The sequence below is a fragment of the Schistocerca serialis genome, chromosome 8, assembly GCF_023864345.2.
Source record: "Schistocerca serialis cubense isolate TAMUIC-IGC-003099 chromosome 8, iqSchSeri2.2, whole genome shotgun sequence".
Classification (NCBI taxonomy): Eukaryota; Metazoa; Arthropoda; class Insecta; order Orthoptera; family Acrididae; genus Schistocerca; species Schistocerca serialis.
In genome coordinates, this window is record NC_064645.1 from 328,735,109 (window position 1) to 328,759,788 (window position 24,680).

The 24,680-nt window shown below is 41.5% G+C and overlaps 1 protein-coding gene across 1 annotated transcript in view; it reads left to right on the forward strand.

Annotated features, from left to right (window-relative positions):
- Positions 1 to 24,285, forward strand: part of LOC126417003 (E3 ubiquitin-protein ligase TRIM9-like) — a 150,070-nt gene extending 125,785 nt beyond the window's left edge. The window contains exons 8-10 of the mRNA XM_050084890.1: positions 1,473 to 1,697; positions 20,039 to 20,211; positions 21,545 to 24,285. Coding sequence (XP_049940847.1) covers positions 1,473 to 1,697; positions 20,039 to 20,211; positions 21,545 to 21,664 — 518 coding nt within the window. The 3' untranslated portion in view covers positions 21,665 to 24,285. The remainder of the gene's footprint in view (positions 1 to 1,472; positions 1,698 to 20,038; positions 20,212 to 21,544) is intronic.
- Positions 24,286 to 24,680: the final 395 nt, after the last annotated feature.

The window sequence follows — 24,680 nt, forward strand, 5'->3', positions numbered from 1 at the left end:
TGAACTCTGTGGAAGAGCGGCAATACAGCACTACGGTAGCTGTTTCCGGAGCAGCAGCAACCACGTGTCGTTGCATTACTCTGTGTTCTCAAGTAAGACAATTGGGTAAGAAAGCGAAAAAATCATATTTAATTGTCACTCCGTATGGAACTAACGGCGACCGTGGGTATCTCATATAAAAATACTCGAAAATCTTCCTGAACAATATCCGAGATTTTTTGGTCGATTTCGGGTTCTCCCTGTTTCGTGCGCGGGGTTCGAGTCCCGGCGTCCGTCTCTGTCTGCTCCGTCTGCGGCCCTTGGTGGAACGGAACGTTCTTCTCTGATTTTCCTGATTGCAGGCTCCCAGGCTGTGCTGAGATGGTAGCCACTGTCGCGGTTGATTAGGTTGTCGTGTAACCGTATTCCTACGGATTCTTTGATTACTGAGTCGCAAAATCCGTTTGTACTGCATATTTTCTTTGTGTCCTCGAAATCGAAGGTGTGCTTATCGTCAATACTATGTTCCGCCACAGCAGATTTGTTGGTCTGACCCAAGCGTACATGCCTGTGTTCACTGCGGCGCTGTGAGATGCAGCGTTGCGTCTGTCCTATATATTGCATCCCACATTCGCATCCGATCTTGTACACACCTGGTGCTGTCAGACCGAGTGGATCCTTGATTGAACCGAGAAGGTCTTTGTTTTTTCCTGCTGCGCGGAAAACGGTCTTCACTTAATGTTTCTTGAGAATTCTCGCGATCTTGGACGTTGGAGGATCCGCGTATGGCAAGAACACAGAGCCCATTGCTTCGTCGTCATCTGGTCTCTCTTCTTGTGGTCGGTCTTCAGAGCTTTCCTTATTTGTGTCTCACTGTATCCATTTTGTGATTGGCCGACCGTGGGAAGCGGAGAGCGGTCCAGCTGAGATATAAGCCCGCGACCGACGATATCCCGACATTTCGCCTGAAGATAACGGAGATGCATTCCATCGAAACGTTGCTACGAGACGACGATGCTACTCGGCTGACAACCCGTGAAGACTTCATATATGACCGAGCGAGGTGGCGCAGTGGTTAGCACACTCGACTCGCATTCGGGAGGACGACGGTTCAAACCCGCGTCCGGTGATCCTGATTTAGGTTTTCCGTGCTTTCCCTAAATCGCTCCAGGCAAATGCCGGGATGGTTCCTCTGAAAGGGCACGGCCGACTTCCTTCCCCGTCCTTCCCTAATACGATGAGATCGATGACCTCGATGTTTGGTCTCTTCCTCCAAAACAACCCAACCCAACTTCATATATGAAATTCGCCGAGAAAGCCTGCACTCGCATGTTTATGATTGCTATTATAATTTTAAAATTGTGCCTGGCTCTTCACAAAGGACTTCATTATGTTCTCTATCACATGCATGTCTTTCGCTCCGACCGTAGTAACGTTGTTCTGCCTCCACTGCCATGCTGGCTGACGTGTTACCGTCATGTTGTGTTGTGCAGTGGCGTGGTTCACGCTGGACGCGTGCGCGCTGCCGCCGGAGCTGCGGCTGTCGGAGGACAACTGCACGGTCACCTGCGACGGCTACGAGCACCGCGTCGCGCTGGCGGGCGTCGGCTTCTCGCGCGGCGTCCACTACTGGGAGTTCACCGTCGACCGCTACGACTCCGACACAGACCCCAGCTTCGGCGTCGCCCGCATCGACGTCTGCAGGGACCAGATGCTCGGTGAGTCCCACTCACTCACTACTTCATTAGGTATCATGAAGTGAGGAACCAAAACAAGAATCCGGACACACGGACAACCAACAACAAATCGTCAGGGAATTACAGTGTTAGAACTTTAGGGTCGCTGAGGATGAACAGTCTAAAGCAGAGACTAGGCGACACGAAGTGTGGTGCCGATTTTTAACGACCATTTCTTGGGATCCAGCGGCCAACTAATTACGCCCTTACTGCAGCTAATGTATTGAGTGCTCATATCAAACGAATATATATAGGTTACCAATTAACAGTAAGATCGATACATTGGTCGACCGACGTGCAACTCTACAGTGTCAGTATCTGTCCTTGAGCAAGTGAGTTATACGAGTGCCGTTGCATGCGTATTGGGGGCTCGACACATGTTGCCGCTGATGTAGACGACGTCAAACGCGCCAGTACGGTCCAAGATGCAGAGGTCAAGCAGAGGCTGTACTTCGGCCTCCAACATCCCCTGACCTCAACACATGAAAGTTAATAAACCCGCTAACAGACCTTACGTGGGAATTATGTCGTCCCAGCATCTTCTGCAATTATAAAAAACTTATCTGATTCATCCTCACCTCTCTCCAGTCACGACACACAGTCTAAATCTACCAAGAAGTGTAAATCAGCACTTACTCCGGCGCAAGCCAAAATTTGCTCTAGTAACGATCAATAAATACGCTACTGGCCATTAAAATTGCTACACCAAGAAGAAATGCAGATGATAAACGGGTATTCAATGGACAAATATATTATACTAGAATTGACATGAGATTACATTTTCACGCAATTTGGGTGCACAGTTCCTGAGAAATCAGTACCTAGAACAACCACCTCTGGCCGTAAAAACGGCCTTGACACGCCTGGGCATTGAGTCAAACAAAGCTTGGATGGCGTGTACAGGTACAGCTGCCCATGCAGCTTCAACACGATACCACAGTATATCATGAATAGTGACTGGCGTATTGTGACGAGCCAGTTGCTCGGCCACCATTGACCAGACGTTTTCAATTGGTGAGAGATCTGGAGAACGTGCTGGCCAGGGCAGCAGTCGAACATTTTCTGTATCCAGAAAGGCCCGTACAGGACCTGCAACATGCGGTCGTGCATTATCCTGCTGAAATGTAGGGTTTCGCTGGGATCGAATGAAGGGTAGTGCCACGGGTCGTAATTCTCCTGAAATGTAACGTCCACTGTTCAAAATGCCGTCAATGCGAACAAGAGGTGACCGAGACGTGTAACCAATGACACCCCATACCATCACGCCGGGTGATACACCAGTATGGCGATGACGAATGTACGCTTCCAACATGCGTTCACCACGATGTCGCCAAACACGGTTGCGACCATCATGATGCTGTAAACAGAACCTGGATTCATCCGAAAAAATAACGTTTTGCCTTTTGTGCACCGAGATTCGTCGTTGAGCACACCATCACAGGCGCTCCTGATTGTGATGCAGCGTCAAGGGTAACCGCAGCCATGGTCTCCGAGCTGATAGTCCATGCTGCTGCATATGTCGTCGAACTCTTCGTGCAGATGGTTGTTGTCTTGCAAACGTCCCCATCGCTTGACTCAGGGATCGAGACGTGGCTGTACGATCCGTTACAGCCATGCGGATAAGATGCCTGTCGTCTCTACTGCTAGTGATACGAGGCCGTTGGGATCCGGCATGGCGTTCCGTATACCCTCCTGAACCCAGCGATTCCATATTCTGCTAACAGTAATTGGATCTCTACCAACGCGAGCAGCAATGTCGCGATACGATAAACCGCAATCGCAGTAGGCTACAATTCGACCTTTATCAAAGTCGGAAACGTGATGGTACGTATTTCTCCTCCTTACACGAGGCATCACAACAATGTTTCACTAGGCAACGCCAGTCAACTGCTGTTTACGTATGAGAAACTTTCTTCATGTCAGCACGTTTAGGTGTCGCCACCGGCGCCAACCTTGTGTGAATGCTCTGAAAAGCTAATCATTTGTATATCACAGCATCTTCTTCCTGTCGCTTAAATTTCGCGTCTGTAGCACGTCATCTTCGTGGTGTAGCAGCTTTAATGGCCAGTAGTGCATAAAACACTTGTCAGTATCCCGTATAGTTGACTCTGAAGATGACACGACGATTCACAACCGAAATACCAAAGAGGAGAAGGAGCGGCTTGCTTGCATTCTCAGATCTTCATGGATCAATAAATAACAATAGTGTACAAATTACGCTTTGAGTAAAACACATTCGAATACGCTCAAAACGGGTGTACCACTTTCCACGATTATCAGCAATGATTAATGACGGTCTGGCAACAATACGAGTAATACGCGCTACAATAACTCGAAGAATGAATAAGAAAATGGAACTGCGGTTGGTCTACTGCGAACAGTATAATAAACTGGTTATCGTAGCCAAAACAGACACGAATGTAACCCCACAGTTTGAAAAAATGTGATATTTTGTCGCCAAGAGCTGCTGTTATTATTTATTAAACAACCAGTTTCAGTCCGAGGATCTCATTCGAAGAAATTTACATCATACTGGGAGACATAAAACGAGTGGCATCAAAATAATAAAGTCCTTGAATTCGTAGCGGTTGTTAAGCGGTAATATAAATTACACAGTCAGTCATAAAAATGTGCCATTCAGCGCACTGATTCATATTATATAAACAGTCAGCATTAACGTTAGGTAGGCATTATACATACTGCAATACTAATTCATGGCTTTTATTATTTGATGCAATTGATCGTGAGGACGAACGAATGTCGTGAGTTTTGTATAGCTTCCAACACGAAGTTGTAACAGCGAATAGGTTATTGAAGAGGAGCCTGGTGGAGGTAAAAGAAAGTAACCTGGTGTTTCAGTATGAACCGGTATGAATATAATTCAACGAGTAACTCCAAACACAGTAAATACACTTGGCTTTGACGTTCCGTCGATAAGTCCGTTCATTATTTCTGGCAACTCTTCTCATTAATGGTTTTGAAAACCAAAGCACTCACGCAATGAAGTACAGACTCATATTGGGTCCTTTACTTTGAAAGTGTTGTTAATCCATTTGTAGTCTATAGTTGTGCCGTCCCTAAAATGATTCTCCACGAACGGCAAATGAGATTGAGCGGCAGGTAGTTCAGCCTTCATTGCATCCCAATTATGCTACCAGCGAAACAGTAATGTATAATGTATTACCTATCAGCCAGGCGCAGCGAACAGTTGTGAACAAAATAATTTTCTGTGACGCTTCAACGAGAGAGCTTTCTGAACAAATGTGATATCGAATAATTTGTGGTTATTTTTGTAAAAGTCAATGCAGCCTCTGGCGTCAGAATACAATCGCCACGTTACGACGAGAAATACGAAAAGCAGCGCCGTTAGATGGAAAAAAGTCTGAATACGTGCTGCCACAATGCGAGAAAAACATTTGTCAGCGCCTACGTGAAGCTGTTAAACATAATTGTAATAACTAATATTAATCAATTAGCCGTCCTCTCACACAGACAACACAACAACACTTCGTCAGGCTACTACAGTGTCACATCTACTTCTCACTAATTGTGGCAGCAATCTGAAACACTTAACACACTCACGAAGTGTTACGAATGCTGCAAACTGTTAACGAGTAGTATCTGGGGGCCGCCGGCCTATATATTCCAGTCTTACTATAGTTAGTCTTTTGGGGGCTCGTAACATACTGATTCATGTAACGTACCAATTAGTAACAATAAGATCGCTACACTTGCGGCCCGACGTGCCTCCTCGCAACCGTGACCAAACAAGTTTGACGACCACTGCCCGTTACACTCCCCCCTATTACTGTGCAAAAAGATATTTTTTGATCTTTGTTGACTGAGCTAAAAGAATGATTGTAGTCTATGTAATGTGTTTTTCTAGAATGTTTGTTTTCTAATGCTTGATATGAATAATATGAAATAACACTAAACAAATATATAAAAATTCCACAGCCTGACGTTAGTAGTGCTCCTGAAGACAGACCCATTTTAAAAAGGCACATCATTGCAATTTATTACTGATTACAACAAGACACTGCAATTATTAACTTTGAAGGTATTAGTATCCGTGAGTAGATTATTTTCTTATTTGATTGTTTAGCTGCATTGGGTACATCGAACAGCGTCGCTGAGATGTGGCGAGTTATGTTTATATTACTTGCACTTATATTTTAAAATCTTTTGGGTTTAAATTAAAATGTGATTGCCATACTACTCTTCAAACGTAACTCGCACTTTTTTTAATTTAATACCAGAAAACTTCCCTATCTCAGTGGAAGTAGCGGACACGTAACTTACCATTTCCTTTTCTTTCACACTCATGTGGCAGTCATCCAAGCAATTAGTCTGCGTCATACGTAAATGTTTGCGTCATGTAACCTTGCAGTTTCAGTTCTTTGTACGCCAGGCTCCACTGCATTCGCGTAACGTGACCCTGCTGTATAGCTAATCCAACTTTTGTTTAACTAATGACCCATAGTACTGCTCGGAATCCGGTGACAGAATTCGAAAGTTTTCGTCACGCTTTCCACCGTACTTGCACGTCTATACCAACTGCCACTGCGCTAGCCATTACGTGGTTAACAGTTTGACCTTGAGCTGTGACATTAATTTACTTTCACTTCGTATTCACAGTTACAAATAAATAACATATGAGAATATGGACGTCACTATAACGCCCTTTCACGGAACTTTGTTACTTCCTTGCCTAATTACTATCACATCAAGTGGTCAGATTTTAGTACGAGCTGCAAATGTTGTCAGCACTGCGGGAGATTTCCCTCGCAACATTCCACTGAACAAGCTACAATGATATTGACTTATAGCGGAAAAGCTAGGACCGTAATACTGGATTTACGTGATTTCGCCTTATTCAACAGTTTACTTCACCATGGTCTCAACTTCTACTGTTTTTCAGATGAAAATAATGTTGAAAATGCTCTCAAAACTGTTTTAAGGCATAATTTGTATGTGTCCTGAATCAGGGAAAGGATTGGTAGCGCTTTTGGACTGTTACCTGTATGTTTAGGTATACCAAACCACAGAATGATTTGTGGCCTTCCCCTCCGTGCCCGCAGGCACTGTGGGAGTGGTAATTACGTCCCTGTAATTAAATGAGCAATTAAACATTTTACGTTTGTTTACGACTCATTAATTACACTACATATAAAATCACATTTCCATTGTACAGTCTTTTTCTCCAAGGTGTCTGTCTTCTGGGGCATTATTCTCATTTCTAATGTATTTAAGAGGTCACTAGGAACAGAAAACTTATGATTTATTTCAGTGGTAACCCTCTAACCTTAATATTGAATGGATGGTACCACAATTACATTTATTGTTATATGAGGTTAGCATTATGAAACTAACGCAATTATTTAATAACGCTCCACTATTCCAGTATATAAATAAAAAACGTAACGTGAAATGTCACGTCAGTCAAACTGCACAAAGAGCTGAATGTCAGTCGAGTTAAGTACTGTAACTCTTTCCTTGCAATAAGTACTACGAAACGGTTTGAAACGTACGCAGACTCTATTCGTCGTTTAACTCTAAGTGACCCTGTGGACTAGTCACCAGGTGTTGTTACGCCATTTTAAGTACGCCCAACTGAAGTATTGATATACTCATGGGCGTCCACAGAAACTGTATCGGTGGGACAGGAGAAGGAGGCAGGGCGGTGGGGCGGGGGGGCAGGGGGGGGGGGAGGGGGCAAGGGGCAAGACTTCAAAATGAAAATTTTTCATATAGATGAGTTGGTCAGTATCGAGACATGACATGCCATAAGAACTAAAATAAGTAGGTGACACAAAAAACTAATTATGTCACAGAGACTTAATGGGTATTCACTCAGTATACAAATAAAAACTCTGCACTCCTAATTCCATATGTGGTTCACGCCCTCTCTTGGCTTCGCCTGGCGGACGCGAAGTATACTATTGTTAAACCAGTACGAATAATACTCTCAGACACTGAAAGTTTTTGGTAATTACTATGTTGTTTAACCCATGCTTCTTTTATGTCAAGTTTTATTGATTTCAGATGCCGTAGTTCCACTCCATAGATATCGAGACAAGTCGATATAGGCTATCGGTGCTAAGTTTACCTTCGAGCTGAATTCAGTGTGAGGTGGGGAGAAAGTGGGAAGGAGAGTTTTGTGCCCACGTTGAAGAGAGACGCAACGTGGGGGACGTTATCTGCCTGATATACCATGAAGCTACTTAAAGCAAGTGTGCATAGATAATTAGTAACTATGATACCAATTGCATATGGAAGTAACAAGATTATGTGAAAGCATGTCATACATTGTTCATTTTCAAACGCAATCGTTGTGCCATTTATTTTTCCGCCGACTCACAAAACACGAGTTCGTCGTGTCACTATAGTGCTACAACAGTTAGATCACTAGAGGCGGCAGCGGTAGTAACCATAAGACTGTCGACAAGAAGCAGCAGTTAGATCACTAGAGGAGGCAGCAGTCGTAAACATAAGACAGTCGACAAGAAGTGTACCGAGATGTACTACTGGTAACATGTAGGGAACGGGAGCTCAACTTAGCATCGACAACTTATACATATCGTGCTACTTCTTGCTGCTGCTAAACTTTGGGATCTAACAGTATTGTAAGTGTACAACTGATAATATTTAATCTCATATATGATGATGGAAAATGGACATCTCAACTTCTCTTAGCTACTGTAGGTTCTCTGACGCGCCAAGTTAGCCGAGAGCATTAATACGCTGCTTCCTGGACTTGGGTAGGCGCAGCGAAACCGGATCTAATCCGCCTGGCGGATTAACGACAAGGGCAGGTGTGCGCGCCGGCCTGGATGTGGTTTTTAGGCGGTTTTCCACATCCCGCTAGGTGAATATCGGGCTGGTCCCCACGTCCCGCCTCAGTTACACGACTCGAAGACATTTGAAACACGTTCGCACTCTTTCATGATTTACTCTACACGCAGACAGCTGGGGTGTACTGATTCCGTCCCAGGAGTACGGGGTGGCGACAGGAAGGGCAATCTGCCACCCCTTAAAATTAAGCATGCCAAATCCTATCGTAACCGTGCCGACTCTGCGAACAGCAGGACAAAGGCGCAAGTGAATGAAAGACTGCAGGTTCTTTAGTTTTCATCATGACCTATACATATATACAGGGTGGAGAAAACTTGTGTCACAAAATTTTAACCCTGGATAGGCGATTTCAGTAGGAACCAAAATTACTATTGTCGTGTAGGTCGACAGCACAATTTTTAAACTACGGAAACTTGGCGCTATGAGCTCCGATTGACCGTGGAATTGCCCTGTTGCCGGATGTTCTGGACAACGCATGACCGCAAATGCTTTGGCTGCCGGAGATCGCGATGCATCCAAGGCCACGCTCGGTAAACCGACAACCACAGCGCTGCCCATCAACCGACGAACCGCAACAGGGCAATCCCACGGCCAATAGCAGCGCGTGGCGCCAAGTTTCCGTGGTTTATAAATGGTGCGTTGTCGACCTACACAACATTAGTAATTTTGGTCCCTACTGGCATCAGCTATCCAGGGTTACAATTTCGCGACACAATTTTTCTCCGTGCTGTGTAGATGTATCTGCTTGTACTGATTCATATCATTTTATCTTATCTTGTATCAGTCGAACTGCAGTACTTGAAACATATAATTCTGTGAGCCACACGCTAAATTTAATGCAAAAGTGAATTTCGCAGTTTCTGATTGAACTTATTCAAACTGCACTTAATGATTTATTTCTGTAGTTTATACTGAAGTGTGCTATTTTTAGATTAAACCTACTTTGTGACATTTAGCACCGTTGTTGTTGTGGTCTTCAGTCCTGAGACTGGTTTGATGCAGCTCTCCATGCTACTCTATCCTGTGCAAGCTTCTTCATCTCCCAGTACCTACTGCAACCTACATCCTTGTGAATCTGCTTAGTGTATTCATCTCTTGGTCTCCCTCTACGATTTTTAGCCTCCACGGTGCCCTCCAATGCTAAATTTGTGATCCCTTTATGCCTCAAAACATGTCCTACCAACCGATCCCTTCTTCTAGTCAAGTTGTGCCACAAACTTCTCTTCTCCCCAATCCTATTCAATACCTCCTCATTAGTTACGTGATCTACCCACCTTATCTTCAGCATTCTTCTGTAACACCACATTTCGAAAGCTTCTATTCTCTTCTTGTCCAAACTAGTTATCGTCCATGTTTCACTTCCATACATGGCTACACTCCATACAAATACTTTCAGAAACGACTTCCTGACACTTAAATCTATACTCGATGTTAACAAATTTCTCTTCTTGAGAAACGCTTTCCTTGCCATTGCCAGTCTACATTTTATATCCTCTCTACTTCGACCACCATCAGTTATTTTACTCCCTAAATAGCAAAACTCCTTTACTACTTTAAGTGTCTCATTTCCTAATCTAATTCCCTCAGCATCACCCGACTTAATTTGACTACATTCCATTATTCTCGTTTTGCTTTTGTTGATGTTCATCTTATATCCTCCTTTCAAGACACTGTCCATTCCGTTCAACTGCTCTTCCAAGTCCTTTGCTGTCTCTGACAGAATTGCAATGTCGTCGGCGAACCTCAAAGTTTTTACTTCTTCTCCATGAATTTTAATACCTACTCCGAATTTTTCTTTTGTTTCCTTTACTGCTTGCTCAATATACAGATTGAATATCATCGGGGAGAGGCTACAACCCTGTCTCACTCCTTTCCCAACCACTGCTTCCCTTTCATGCCCCTCGGCTATTATAACTGCCATCTGGTTTCTGTACAAATTGTAAATAGCCTTTCGCTCCCTGTATTTTACCCCTGCCACCTTCAGAATTAGAAAGAGAGTATTCCAGTTAACATTGTCAAAAGCTCTCTCTAAGTCTACAAATGCTAGAAACGTAGGTTTGCCTTTTCTTAATCTTTCTTCTAAGATAAGTCGTAAGGTCAGTATTGCCTCACGTGTTCCAACATTTCTACGGAATCCAAACTGATCTTCCCCGAGGTCGGCTTCTACCAGTTTTTCCATTCGTCTGTAAAGAATTCGCGTTAGTATTTTGCAGCTGTGACTTATTAAACTGATAGTTCGGTAATTTTCACATCTGTCAACACCTGCTTTCTTTGGGATTGGAATTATTATACTCTTCTTGAAGTCTGAGGGTATTTCGCCTGTCTCATACATCGTGCTCACCAGATGGTAGAGTTTTGTCAGGACTGTCTCTCCCAAGGCCATCAGTAGTTCTAATGGAATGTTGTCTACTCCCGGGGCCTTGTTTCGACTCAGGTCTTTTAGTGCTCTGTCAAACTCTTCACGCAGTATCTTATCTCCCATTTCGTCTTCATCTACATCCTCTTCCATTTCCATAAGATTGTCCTCAAGTACATCGCCCTTGTATAAACCCTCTATATACTCCTTCCACCTTTCTGCCTTCCCTTCTTTGCTTAGAACTGGGTTGCCATCTGAGCTCTTGATATTCATACAAGTGGTTCTCTTCTCTCCAAATGTCTCTTTAATTTTCCTGTAGGCAGTATCTATCTTACCCCTAGTGAGACAAGCCTCTACATCCTTACATTTGTCCTCTAGCCATCCCTGCTTAGCCATTTTGCACTTCCTGTCGATGTCATTTTTGAGACGTTTGTATTCCTTTTTGCCTGCTTCATTTACTGCATTTTTATATTTTCTCCTTTTATCAATTAAATTCAATATTTCCTCTGTTACCCAAGGATTTCTAGTAGCCCTCGTCTTTTTACCTACTTGATCGTCTGCTGCCTTTACTACTTCATCCCTCAGAGCTACCCATTCTTCTTCTACTGTATTTCTTTCCCCCATTCCTGTCAATTGTTCCCTTATGCTCTCCCTGAAACTCTCTACAACCTCTGGTTCTTTCAGTTTATCCAGGTCCCATCTCCTTAAATTCCCACCTTTTTGCAGTTTCTTCAGTTTCAATCTGCAGTTCATAACCAATGGATTGTGGCCGGAATCCACATCTGCCCCAGGAAATGTCTTACAGTTTAAAACCTGGTTCCTAAATCTCTGTCTTACCATTATATAATCTATCTGATACCTTTTAGTATCTCCAGGATTCTTCCAGGTGTACAACCTTCTTTTATGATTCTTGAACCAAGTGTTAGCTATGATTAAGTTATGCTCTGTGCAAAATTCTACAAGGCGGCTTCCTCTTTCATTCCTTCCCCCCAATCCATATTCACCTACTATGTTTCCTTCTCTCCCTTTTCCTACTGACGAATTCCAGTCACCCATGACTATTAAATTTTCGTCTCCTTTCACTACCTGAATAATTTCTTTTATCTCGTCATACATTTCATCTATATCTTCAGCATCTGCAGAGCTAGTTGGCATATAAACGAAATTAAATTGTAAGAGCAACCACACAGGTGTGCAAAACTTGCAGACAAAATAAAACTTATGTGTCACTGCCAAACAACATAACTCAATGAAACTTGGACCATACATAGAAAACATTGCCACAGTACAGTACAGAAGGTAACTGAAAGAAATGGGCAAGGAGATCATTACAAATGACACTTTTATTCATGAACAATAATTACACTGAAATCACCACGACGTATCATGAGCCCCTGGAGATTGAAAAACCCGGGACATGGTTCTCATTGTGATCGCCACAGAATGCAGTGCATGCCGTGCAACTTGCTCCCATGCCAGCCATATTGTTGGAAGGGAGCTCTTGTGGCAGGGCGTTCCACTGCTCCATCAGCGCGGCTGACAACTGCCGGATGATCGATGGTGCATGTGGACGTGGTGGAGTATGGTCCCATAATGTGTCCCACAGATGCTCAGTGGAATCTAAGTCGGGGGAACGGGCAGGGCAGTCCATTCGCTAAATATCCTCTCGTTCCTAGAGTGCATCCTTCTGCAGTGTAGTCACGGTTTAACATATATAAAAATGAAGTCACGACCGAATGCACCCCTGAAAAGGCGCACATGGGGAAGGACTACAGTGACAGCTGAGTCTACCGTGTTCAAAGATTTGGTGGTCAGTACGCCCATGCGACACTATGCCTCCCCACACCATAACACCTGGACCACCAAAACGATGATCTTCGACAAGGCTCTTGGATGCTTTAAGAGTTCCCACCTCTCGCCATGTAAGACTGAAACTGCTCTCATCCAAGAAGAGTACGTGCCCCTTTTCCTCGTTGGTCCATTCTGTATGGTCTTTACACCATTGCAGATGGTACTATCAGTGTGTGGGTGTCAACAGAACACAATACACTGGGCAAAGTGACCTCTCCCATATAGTCGCCATGCCATTATGGAGCGTGATACTGCATGGATTGCAGTCCTGTTAAGTGTGGTTGCAGCTCCACCTGCTGTTTGACGTGGGTCCCGTCTTGCCTTTTGTACGCTGTAGTGGTCATCCGCTGTGTTAGTTGATAATGGTCGACCTCTCCTCTCCTTCTGGCAGCAGCGCCTATGGTTCAGAACGTTCGCAATGCACGTGAAACAATGCTATGAGAAATACCAAACGCCTGGGCTACACTCGTCACATTTGTTCTTTCTTCCAGTTTCTCGATGACTTTTCCCGATGTGAAGTCATCCAGTTGTTGTCTCCAGGCTATGTTATAATCAAGAAGACTACCACAGTGCTCATTGATTGAGACATACTTCTCTTCCCAATCCTTTGACCACTTCGTGTTTCCGGGCCAGTCCCATTTGGCAATGTAGTGACGATGACTTCACAGCATGTGACGTTCAGCTCTCCGTGCAAGACTGGAAGACCTCTGGGTTCCGCACTTTTACTCCTTTCCATCGAATTGTTAATATTTTATGCTACTTCATCTACCTCGTCCTTCAGTTTTGCAGCGCACACAGTACAAATTTAAACATCTCACAACGCGTTATGTAAATGTACTTGATGCGTCATTTTTCATGCAGAGTTTGAGTAGAAGGACACAATAAAAAAATTAGGCTAGCTTTTATGGTTTCATACAAAAGTAAATCATCCCATAGTCTTATTATATTAGCATTGACTCAGGAACACAGGGGTGAAAGTATAGGAATGATTTTAAGATAGCGTGCCCATTTAATTTTTATTAAAAAAACGGAACATTTTAAATAGTTTAGAAAAAATCTGGGACATTGAAGCAAAAAACGGGACACAAATTATGTTGACAAAATTTAATGAACATTCAAATTTAGCTTTGTGCCCACGCACGCAGATGATACCAAATGGTTTTTTACAGTTATTCTGATCCAATGTCACCGTACTTGTATTATTATTATTATTATTTTGAGCTTTTCCTCATTACAGAGGCTTATCTCCAACATAATAATTTACTTGGAAATTACAATACAAACAATAAACGTTCTTAAAGTATAATCACAAAATATTTCTCCAGGTGTTTCTATCTTGTGTGTCCTCTTCCTCTGCGCCCATTCTCCTCATTGTGTGCTGTACAATTTGGAGCCAGGTGGTCATTGGTCGTCCTCTTCTTCTTCTCCCCTCCAGTTCCCACTCCAGTATCAATTTTGGTATTCTGGTTTTCTCCATTCGTCGTACATGCCCGTACCACTGTAATTTCTTCCTATCCATTACGTCATATATTCTTTCTTTTATTTCCATTCTCCTTATTACTTCGGTGTTCCTTATCTTTTCTTTCCTGGAGATTCTTGCCGATCTTCTCCAAAAGTCCATCTCTAGAGCTTGTAATTTTTTAATGTGCTTCATGTTAATTGTCCAGGTCTCCGTTCCATACAGAACCACACTCTCTAATATGGATTTGTATATTCGTTTTTTAGTTCTGCTCAGTACATTCCTGCTCCATAAGACTGAGTTAAGCATCCCAATGACCCTCCCTCCGCTACTAATTCTTTTATTGATTTCTGACTCTGATTTTCCCTCGATTTCTAAAATGGATCCTAAATAACAGAAAGTGTTTATCTTTTTGATTTTCTTTCCTTCAATGTATAGCTCATCTGAATCATTAGTCAAGTATTCTGTTTTTTGGTAATTAATCTTCAAACCCCAAGTTTTGTTTGCTACTGCTAGTTGATTGCACATATAGGTAGCATCCTCCCCATCTTGTGCTACGACTACTTGATCATCAGCAAATAATAAATGATGTAGGTAAACTCCATCTCTTATTTCTAATCCCATACTATTACATTTACGAGACCATGTTCTAAGGCTAATATCTGTATAGATTTCAAATAATGATGGTGACATGGGACAACCTTGTAAAAGGCCTTTGCTTGTTCTAAATTTCTGTGAAAGTTTATTACCAACTTTCACTTGGCAAATGTTATCTTTATACATCTGTTGTATTATTTTAATCAAGGGAGGGTTTATGTTTGCCATATGTAGTGCTCTCCAAAGTAATTTTCTTGGAACAGTATCATATGCTTTTTCTAGATCAATGAAAATTAATCCTATATTTTTTGATTTTTCCCTATGTTTCTCCAAAATCTGTCGTAATGTGAAAATATGATCTACACATGATCTCCCAGCCGTGAATCCACATTGTTCTTCTTGGGTTCTAAAATTTTTTTCCAGTTTGTTTTTAATTACTTCCGCAAAAATTCTCATTAATGTGTTTGTAACACAAATTCCTCGATAGTTTGAACAAATTTTGCGATCCACTTTCTTAAATATTGTATTAATGTAACCTAGTTTCATCTCGTTGGGTATTGAATCTCCATGTATCATTTTGTTGAAGAGCTACGTTATCAGTTTCACAATTTTGTCACCACCATATTTCAGACACTCCAGATTGATATTGCCTGGTCCCGGTGATTTACCATTCTTTCCTGTTCTCAACGCCTGAAGTACTTCACTTTCTAAAATCTGGATCTCATCATCTTCATGTCCTTTATCTTCCCCTGTTCCTTCTTCTAGATATTCTTCTTTGTCTTCATTTAATAATTTTTGGAAATACTCTTCCCATTCCTTTTGTGTTATCAGTTGGAGACTAGTTTTGCTTTTTGTATCCTGTCGAAGCCCTTTCAATACTGACCATGCTTCTTTTGCTCTCCCAAATCCTAATTTGCTATTCACCTTGGCACATGTTCTTTCTCATGCTTCATTTTTTGCCATCCTTATTTTTTTCATCACTTCATTCTTCTTTTCCTTGTATATTGGTCTTGTTTCTTCTGATTTATCATTCAACCACTGAAGGAACGCATTTCGTTTTTCTCTAAGGAGGACCTTTAGTTCCTCTGACCACCACTCTGCTGCACGGTTGTGGTTGCTATCTTTTTTACCCAACACCTCCGTTGCTATGATTTTCACATTAGCTTTTATATAGTCATATATTTCCTCTGTACTTCCTTCAAATGATTCAGCCAGTTTCCTTTCCATCCTGGCCGCAAAGAGTGTTCTGATACTTTCGTCTTGTAGGCTGTCAATATTAAAAGGTAAATTTTCATCTTTCTCAGTCTGGTTCGTTTTATTTATGTTACTTGTATCACTCCTTGCATTCTTCCATGGCCAGAAAGACTTCATTTTAACTAGATAGTGGTCTGATCCACACTGGGCTCCTCTATAAGATCTGACGTCTACTGCTTTGAAACTACTTGTTTGCCTAATGATAATATAATCTATTATAGAACGAAGTTCTTTGATGTTCTGTTGCCAAGTATATTTATGAATGTCCTTATGTTTGAAAAATGTGTTGGTAATTTTTAGATCAAATTGTTCACAAATTGCAATCAATCGTTCCCCATTGTCATTATATTCGTCCTCTCCATGTTTTCCTACTATTCTACAAGATTCTCTAATTCCTACCCTTCCATTCAGATCTCCCATGATAATCAGTTCCTTTCTTCTTGGGATTTTTTCAATAGTCTCCTGAGGGTGTCCCAAAATGTATCTTTCTCCTTATCTTTTGTGTCGTTCGTGGGTGCATATACGCCAATAATCACAACTTCCCTAGCAAATAATGTCATTTCAACAGTTATAATACGTTGATTGATGAATTGTCCGTACTTTTAACTATACGTATTTTATCAAAAGTGCTTTTTCCTTTGAACACTCGAGCGATATTTATTCGTCTTAACGATTCACAATACCAGACCGTCCTCCATGTCCAACAGCATAGTCTGACTTGCATAATGCACCTGTACATTCTACAGTTTCTCTTCTGCTAATGGGAAATTGAAATGAAGTTCCATGCCTCTTGACAGAGCGTAGGGGAACAATGCAGGAGACCCGTACCGCCGTACTAGGCAAGGTCCTAATGGAAGTGGTTTGCCGTAGCCTTCCTCCGACCGTAATGGGAATGAATGATGATGATGAAGACAACACAACAACACGCAGTCATCTCGGGGCAGGTGAAAATCCTTGACCCCGCCGGGAATCGAATCCGGGACCCTGTGCTCGGTGAAGCGAGAACGCTACTGTGAGACCATGAGCTGCGCACCCTCTGCTAATAGTAAAAGTAATTTCATTTTCATATTGCTGTTAAAATTACTTCTTCGTTTTGGCATGACGAAACAGTGAACATAAATCGGTACTACCAAAAGTGCAAAATATTAACATGAATGCGGCCCTGTAACATGGCGCACTATCATCCATAAAAATTCCATCGCTGTTTGGGAACATAAATTCCACGAATAGCTACCAGTGCTCTCCAAGTAGCAGAACATAACCGTTTCCAGTCAGTGATCCGTTCAGTTGGGCCAGAGGATCCAGTCCATTCCATGTAAACATTGCTCACACCATTGTGAAGCCATCACTAGTGACTTGGCAGCTTGGGTACATGACTTCGTTGGGCTTGCATAACACTCGAACCCTACCATCAGCTCTTACCAACTGAAATCAGTATTCATCTCATCAGGTCACACGCCGGCCGGAGTGGCTGTGCGATTCTAGGCGCTACAGTCTGGAGCAGAGTGACCGCTACGTTTGCAGGTTCGAATCCTGCCTCGGGCATGGATGTGTGTGATGTCCTTAGGTTAGTTAGGTTTAATTAGTTCTAAGTTCTAGGCGACTGATGACCCCAGAAGTTAAGTCGCGTAGTGCTCAGAGCCATTTTAACCATTTTTGATCAGGTCACGGTTTTCGAGTCGCCTAAGGTCCAATCGATATGATCACGAGACCAGTAGAGGCGCTGCAGACGATGTCGTGATGTTAGCAAAGGCACTTGCGTCGGTCATCTGCTGCTGTAGTCCATTAACGCGAAATTTCGCTATACTATCCTAACTGATATGTTCGTCGTACGTCCCGCTTGATTTCGTTATTTCACGGAGTGTTGCTTGTCTGTTAGCACTGACAACTCTATGCAAACGCCGCTGCTCTCGTTCGTCCGTTAAGCGTAGGCCGTCGTCCACTGTGGTGTCCATGATGAGAGGTAATGCCTGAAGGATTATATTCTCGGCACACTCTTTAACTGTGAATCTCGGAATACTGAATCTCCTAGCGATTTCCCAAATGGAATGTTCCATGCGTGTCACGCCAACTACCATTCCGCGCTGAAAATCTATTGATTCCTGTCGTGTTGTGTAATTACGCGTCGGAAACCTTCCCACATGAATAACCAGAGAAAACGTACGCGCAAAATGCCGTGGCCGCTAGATGAACAGTCGTCTGGGGAAGCGTGGCGAGACCGGCAGTGGTGGGGGGATGCTCAGAGCGCTGGAGGGTAAATGCCGTTCTAAACTGAAGCCAACACCCACATTTTTCGTAAATATTAGGATGAGCCCTTCCACGTCCACACTTGCATGGTGACCATTCAGAAAGATCTGTCACCTCTTCTTTGGTTAGTACGTAAAAAGAATGCCGCCGAAAGTGCAGCGATTTATTTTCGCCTGGTTTGTTAACGATTTGTAACTTTCAGGGACGAGTCACGAGTGAGGAATTTTGAATAAACCTACATCTTCCTCTTGTTGCCATATTAAAATTTTATTTTTCGGTAAAATACAGCGGAGTTTACAGAGTCTCACCTTACTATCATGTTGTGCAGACGCCACTGCAAGAGAATTCTGAGACTGTAATTTATTAACTTTTATTAAGTTAGGAACTGAGGAAAAGTAAGGTCAGCATCTTATGAGAAGGCACATCCCAGATACAAAACAAACGTGTATTGACTTCACTAATGTTGTTGCAAAGCCGACAGCATTTCTCGTTTCACCAGCTATCGATGGCCCTTAAAAATAATATTCTTCCATCGGAAAATTCTCCAGTTAGTGGAATAACACGGTATACAATGAAGTTTCACATAATAACCACATGGCAAAATACTTTCACTTTGTGTGATATCATTTGCTAAAATCTTATTTCGATATCTCGAACCGTTTAAAAAATATTAGGAATTTCACTCTGGCTTTATCGCTGGAGTGGTGCGATCGCAAATGAGTGCGCTATGTCAGATCAATTTTCTCAAGATTGGTGACAGGTAGAGACCTCCAACCAACTCTAAAGAAAAAATTCAATATGTTAGCTAAATTTCATTCGCAGCAACATGTTATATAATATGCACCAGAGCAAAATCATAACTACTCCTATTTCTCATTGCATTTTTTTCGATTTTCTGTAAAATTTTTTGACAAAAACTGAAGGGCATGCGCGTCGATTCTGTGATCGCTGACCGGACGAAAGGTGAAAGCACTTGTCGGCTTCCCCTTCTGAACACTCGAATGAACTCACCCAGCTCTTTGGATGAAAACGGGAAACTGTGCATCGGCCACCCTATCCTGCTCGACCTAACAAATGACAGCTCCACCAAAGCACCGACCTTTCATACCTTGTGTACACGATACTACCACCATGTTTATATGTGCATACTATCCAGTGGCTTTTGTCCCCTCAGTGTATTTGCACAGTGCGCAGCATATTGATAATCTAACGTCAAGTAGCATAAAATACCTTAACCAAGCGGAATCGCAAAAAAGTGGGACACTGAAGCGTCACCAAAAACACTTTTGGGACAACGAGACATTTCCGAAGAAAAAAAGGGGCTGTCCTGGGAAAATTGGAACAAATGGTCACCATATCTTAAGAAATCAGTCATATGATTAATAATAAAACTCCTTGAGTTGACCTAAAATACCCAACTCCTGACATTATAAGTTGTTTATATGAAATTAAATTAATACTGTATTCAAGTTATATCTGATTATTACACTCCTGATCTCCAATGCACACTGGTATCAGCAGACTTAAAGGCTGCATTGAGAGTGTCAGAGCTGAAATGCTCCAATCATCTGCAGTGTGTGTCACTGCTTCCCTGCCAGCAAATATTCCTAAGTTACATTATCTAATCCTCTGTAATATCAAATAAATATTGATGTAATAATCATTACTGCTATCTAGTAACAGTTTGTTGCATGTGTTTTGCAGGTAAGGATGACAAGGGATGGAGCATGTATATCGACCGCCAGCGGTCGTGGTTCATGCACGACAGCGTTCACGAACAGAGGTGCGAGGGTGGGATTCAAGTTGGCTGCACCGTGGGTGTGCTGCTAGACCTGGAGCGACACACCCTCAGCTTCTACGTCAATGAGGAACCACAGGTACATACTGGGGAACTCAGCTCTGATTGTGAGACACACTAGTAAATTTTGTTGCCCTCAAAGTGGAATTTCCAGAGTCTCAATATACCATTGGTAAATGATTACCAGTTTTGGGGAAGGTTACTGTATAAATTAATTCACTCACTTCCTTGCTAAACATCTACATCTACATCCATACTCCGCAAGCCACCTGACGGTGTGTGGCGGAGGGTACCTTGAGTACCTCTATCGGTTCTCCCTTCTATTCCAGTGTCGTATTGTTCGTGAAAAGAAACATTGTCGGTATGCCTCTGTGTGGGCTCTAATCTCTCTGATTTTATCCTCATGGTCTCTTCGCGAGATATACGTAGGAGGGAGCAATATACCGCTTGACTCCTCGGAGAAGGTATGTTCTCGAAACTTCAACAAAAGCCCGTACCGAGCTACTGAGCGTCTCTCTTGCAGGGTCTTCCACTGGAGTTTATTTATCATCTCCGTAACGCTTTCGCGGTTACTAAATGATCCTGTAACGAAGCGCGCTGCTCTCCGTTGGATCTTCTCTATCTCTTCTATCAACCCTATCTGGTACGGATCCCACACCAATGAGCAGTATTCGAGCAGTGGGCGAACAAGTGTACTGTAACCTACTTCCTTTGTTTTCGGATTGCATTTCCGATGTTATCCCCAAGGTCATTTATATATATTATTAATATCAACGGTCCTTCGACACTCCCCTGCAGCACACCTGAAATCACTCTTACTTCGGAAGACTTCTCTCCATTGAGAATGACATGCTGCGTTCTTTTATCTAGGAACTCTTCAATCCAATCACACAATTGGTCTGATAGTCCATATGCTCTTACTTTGTGCATTAAACGACTTTGGGGAATTGTATCGAACGCCTTGCGGAAGTCAAGAAACACGGCATCTACCTGGGAACCCGTGTCTATGGCCCTCTGACTCTCGTGGACGAAGAACGCGAGCTGGGTTTTATACGATCGTCTTTTTCGAAACCCATGCTGATTCCTACAGAGTAGATTTCTCAAACTGACAGCATTCATGACCAAAGTTGGTAAACTTGTAAATCGTGACAGCCAGACAGAGCTTTGATTTATTACTTATTTCTTCATTCACAGATTGTTTTGCAATGATATTAGACTTGTCGTTTTAGTACAACATTAAAACATAGCTATCAGTTACCAAAATATGCAACTGCATAGTTACTCATCGTTCTGGATAATTCTGATAGGTTCATGCCACCCACCTGCTCTATGTTTCCTATTACATTTTAGCCAGCATGTGCCCATTTTTGATGATACAAAGGTATTAAGACCAGTTTCCTGTTGTGTTGCAGGGGCCCATAGCGTTCCATGGCCTCTATGGCGTCTTCTACCCAGCCGTGAGCCTCAACCGTGGAGTGGCAGTCACCCTCCACACGGCCCTGGATCCACCATCTGACTCGGACGAGAGCTGAGGACAGCTGTTCCCGGGTCTCCCGGAGGCACCAGCAGCAGAGGCGGCCAGCAGTGCAGTTCTTCCTCCTGAGGACACCGAAGTGCCGGAACGCCTCCCATCCACTGACACTGACCTCTGAACAGTGGTTCCTTTCTAGATTATAACAGACACTCTCTGACGATGCGACAAGTTTCACTTCCTCACTACCGAGAGCATTCCAGATATCACTGTAGACTCTTTAGATCCAAGCAAACTGCTTGGTTCCATTTTAGATGCTTCATATTCCAACCCATCTTTATTTGAAACTCTTATAACGAGTCGACATATCAACAAAGACGTGTTCCACTGTTACATTCTTCAAAGAATATTCAGTCAAGCAGACCTTAATCCTATTTTTCTTTACCCTTATGTAGATTCATGAAAGACATGTGAATGATTAAACGAATGGATAAGATAAAACATTATGTGCACAGGATTAATATGTGTACACACAATTTTTCCTGCCCAAAGTTATCATCACATTGAATGTTTTAAACATTCAGAAATGACTACATGACTGACAGAGCAATGATGTCTGTAGTTAACACACTGAGATACTGTTGAGCATTTCCACAATAAATATTGTCTATTTTAGCAACCAGGTTCTGCAGCAATGAAAACAGGTAACTAATGATAACAGAACCTTGCTGGTCTGAGACTATGACGGACTACCACACAAGTTCTCTGAATCAAGTGGAGATGAAGGTTACATAAACGAGGAAATTATATTCATCCACACAGAAAGAGATGGACCTTAATGAAGGATCTCCCACTGCCCCTTATCCTGCCCTTTCTTCCTGTCTTTAGGAGGGAAATCCAGTCTAGTGAACAAGTGGGTGATACATTCTATGAAAGGTAGTTGAGAAATATTAGCTCAGAACTGGGGCCTGATAATTAGATTTTCCTGTTATAAAATTACCTACACTTTGTAATTATTGTAATAGAATTTATGGATGTTGCACTATCGTCCAAAAGAAATAATATCCAGATGCCATAATTATGTTATTGTATGTAAATATTTATCAAATGGTAAATAAAACAGATACATAATTTTCATTATATGTAAAATCCACACCTGTCATAAGTTATTGGTAGTGATAAACAAGAGCAATCGTATTGATGTATTTGTAATAGTTCCAATGTGTGGATTATTTCATTTGTATTTACTAGTGGGTGAAATATGTAGTTTATTTTATGGGAGAAAATAGACTTGAAATTAACTTTTTCAAGGATGATATTTGTTTATGGGACAAGACACAAACATTCTTAAAATTAAAAGTAATTTTTTAAAGTATATCAGCTCAGAATTTTTTTTAGAGAACATAATGGTCCGACATGCTTCAAAGATTGAATTTGGGGTTTGGGTATCACCTACTGCTATATACGAAAATTGTTCATTGTCAGGCGTACTTTAAACCCCTTTTTCCTATTTGTATTTCAAGGCAACATGAAGCAATGACTGCTGTTAGATAATACATAAATGTGATGACTGATTTATTTGACTGAATTCAATTTACATTTTTAAATTCATAAGCAAAAGCTACATAGACTCTTGATGTTATAAATAACTTATATGCTCACTGAAGCCATCACCAAAGACTGATATTCAGAAGAAAGCTAAAACTGCCTAGACTAAGAAAATGCTAACACCACTGGTTTTATAAGTTTTATGACTAGTAATAAAATACCATCCACTTCAAAACTTCCAGAAATTGTCCTTAAATGTTTCAAAGAAATATAAGTGTTATTTATATTTGGTGGATTTTTTATTCTTAAAAAAAACTTCTATTTGGTATTGTCACTGCCAGAAAAATAGTTTTTAAAATGATCATTATGATGAAAATTAATGTACATCATAGCTGTATATAGAACTGCATTATAGCCTATACAGATGCAACTGCATTGCTGTGGCTATTAAAAGTTTTTGATACTTTTATTCTATTGAATTTGAATTGTATTTGGTGTTAAGGGATGAGTAATTATCCCATTTTCCATGATACTTCAAGATGAATTGCATTACTCACAATGAGATTCACAGAGGTAGAATAAAACTGGAAACTTTTATGAGATTCAGATATGTTTGTAAGGTGAAATTTTGTCAATACACAGAAATTTACAATTCTGCCATTGCAAAGTTCATGACTAACTCTTGGATGTGCTAGTATAAAGTTACATTAGATGTATCCATGTCTTTAGAAAACAGTTTGTCTGTACAGTAAAATGTAACTATATGCTTGATATACCTGCAGAACATGCTGCCAAAGATTATTCCTTCACAAATTAACTTATAATATTTTTCTCCCACTGAATAAACTATAATGTAATTTAGCGACTACCACACAATCTGTTCACACTTCATTGTTTAGTATATATATCTGTTTGAACAACATGTTTCTTCAGTAAATTTAGTGACTGTTTCTTGTTATAATTGCAGTTCTTGTCTGTTACAGTGAATCAGTTAATATTAATTTTATGTGGTACATAACCTGCCATGATATACATTCTTTTACATAGTCTTCAGTCTATAGAGTTGAAGAAACAGTGGTCCTCATGTTTAAATTACTTGAAGTGTTACTAATATTTTATAAGCACAAAATTTGTATCCCTTGTAAATTTGTATATTGAAAGTTATTGCTAATAAAATAGTTAAAATGCAACTGAATATTGTTTTGCAAGTCCCAGAAATCATATAAGTTGTGAACTTCAAATATTTGTAAAAATATTCACTTCTTTTTATATATTACATGAATGAAGTGTAGAGGGTAATGAAAGATAAGCTATTCCACACCATTGCAAAGTAATGTAACTATTTACTTCAGATGGTCCTAAACAAATATAGTGACAGGTACTCTGAAAATATAAACTTCATAATGTGAGTGGTTTACCTCAGTATGGTCTACTTAATGGTAATATATACAAATAGAGAATCAGATTTTATTATGTGATCACCTTTGATTAACTGTATTATTATAACATGTATAGCTTGGGTATTCATC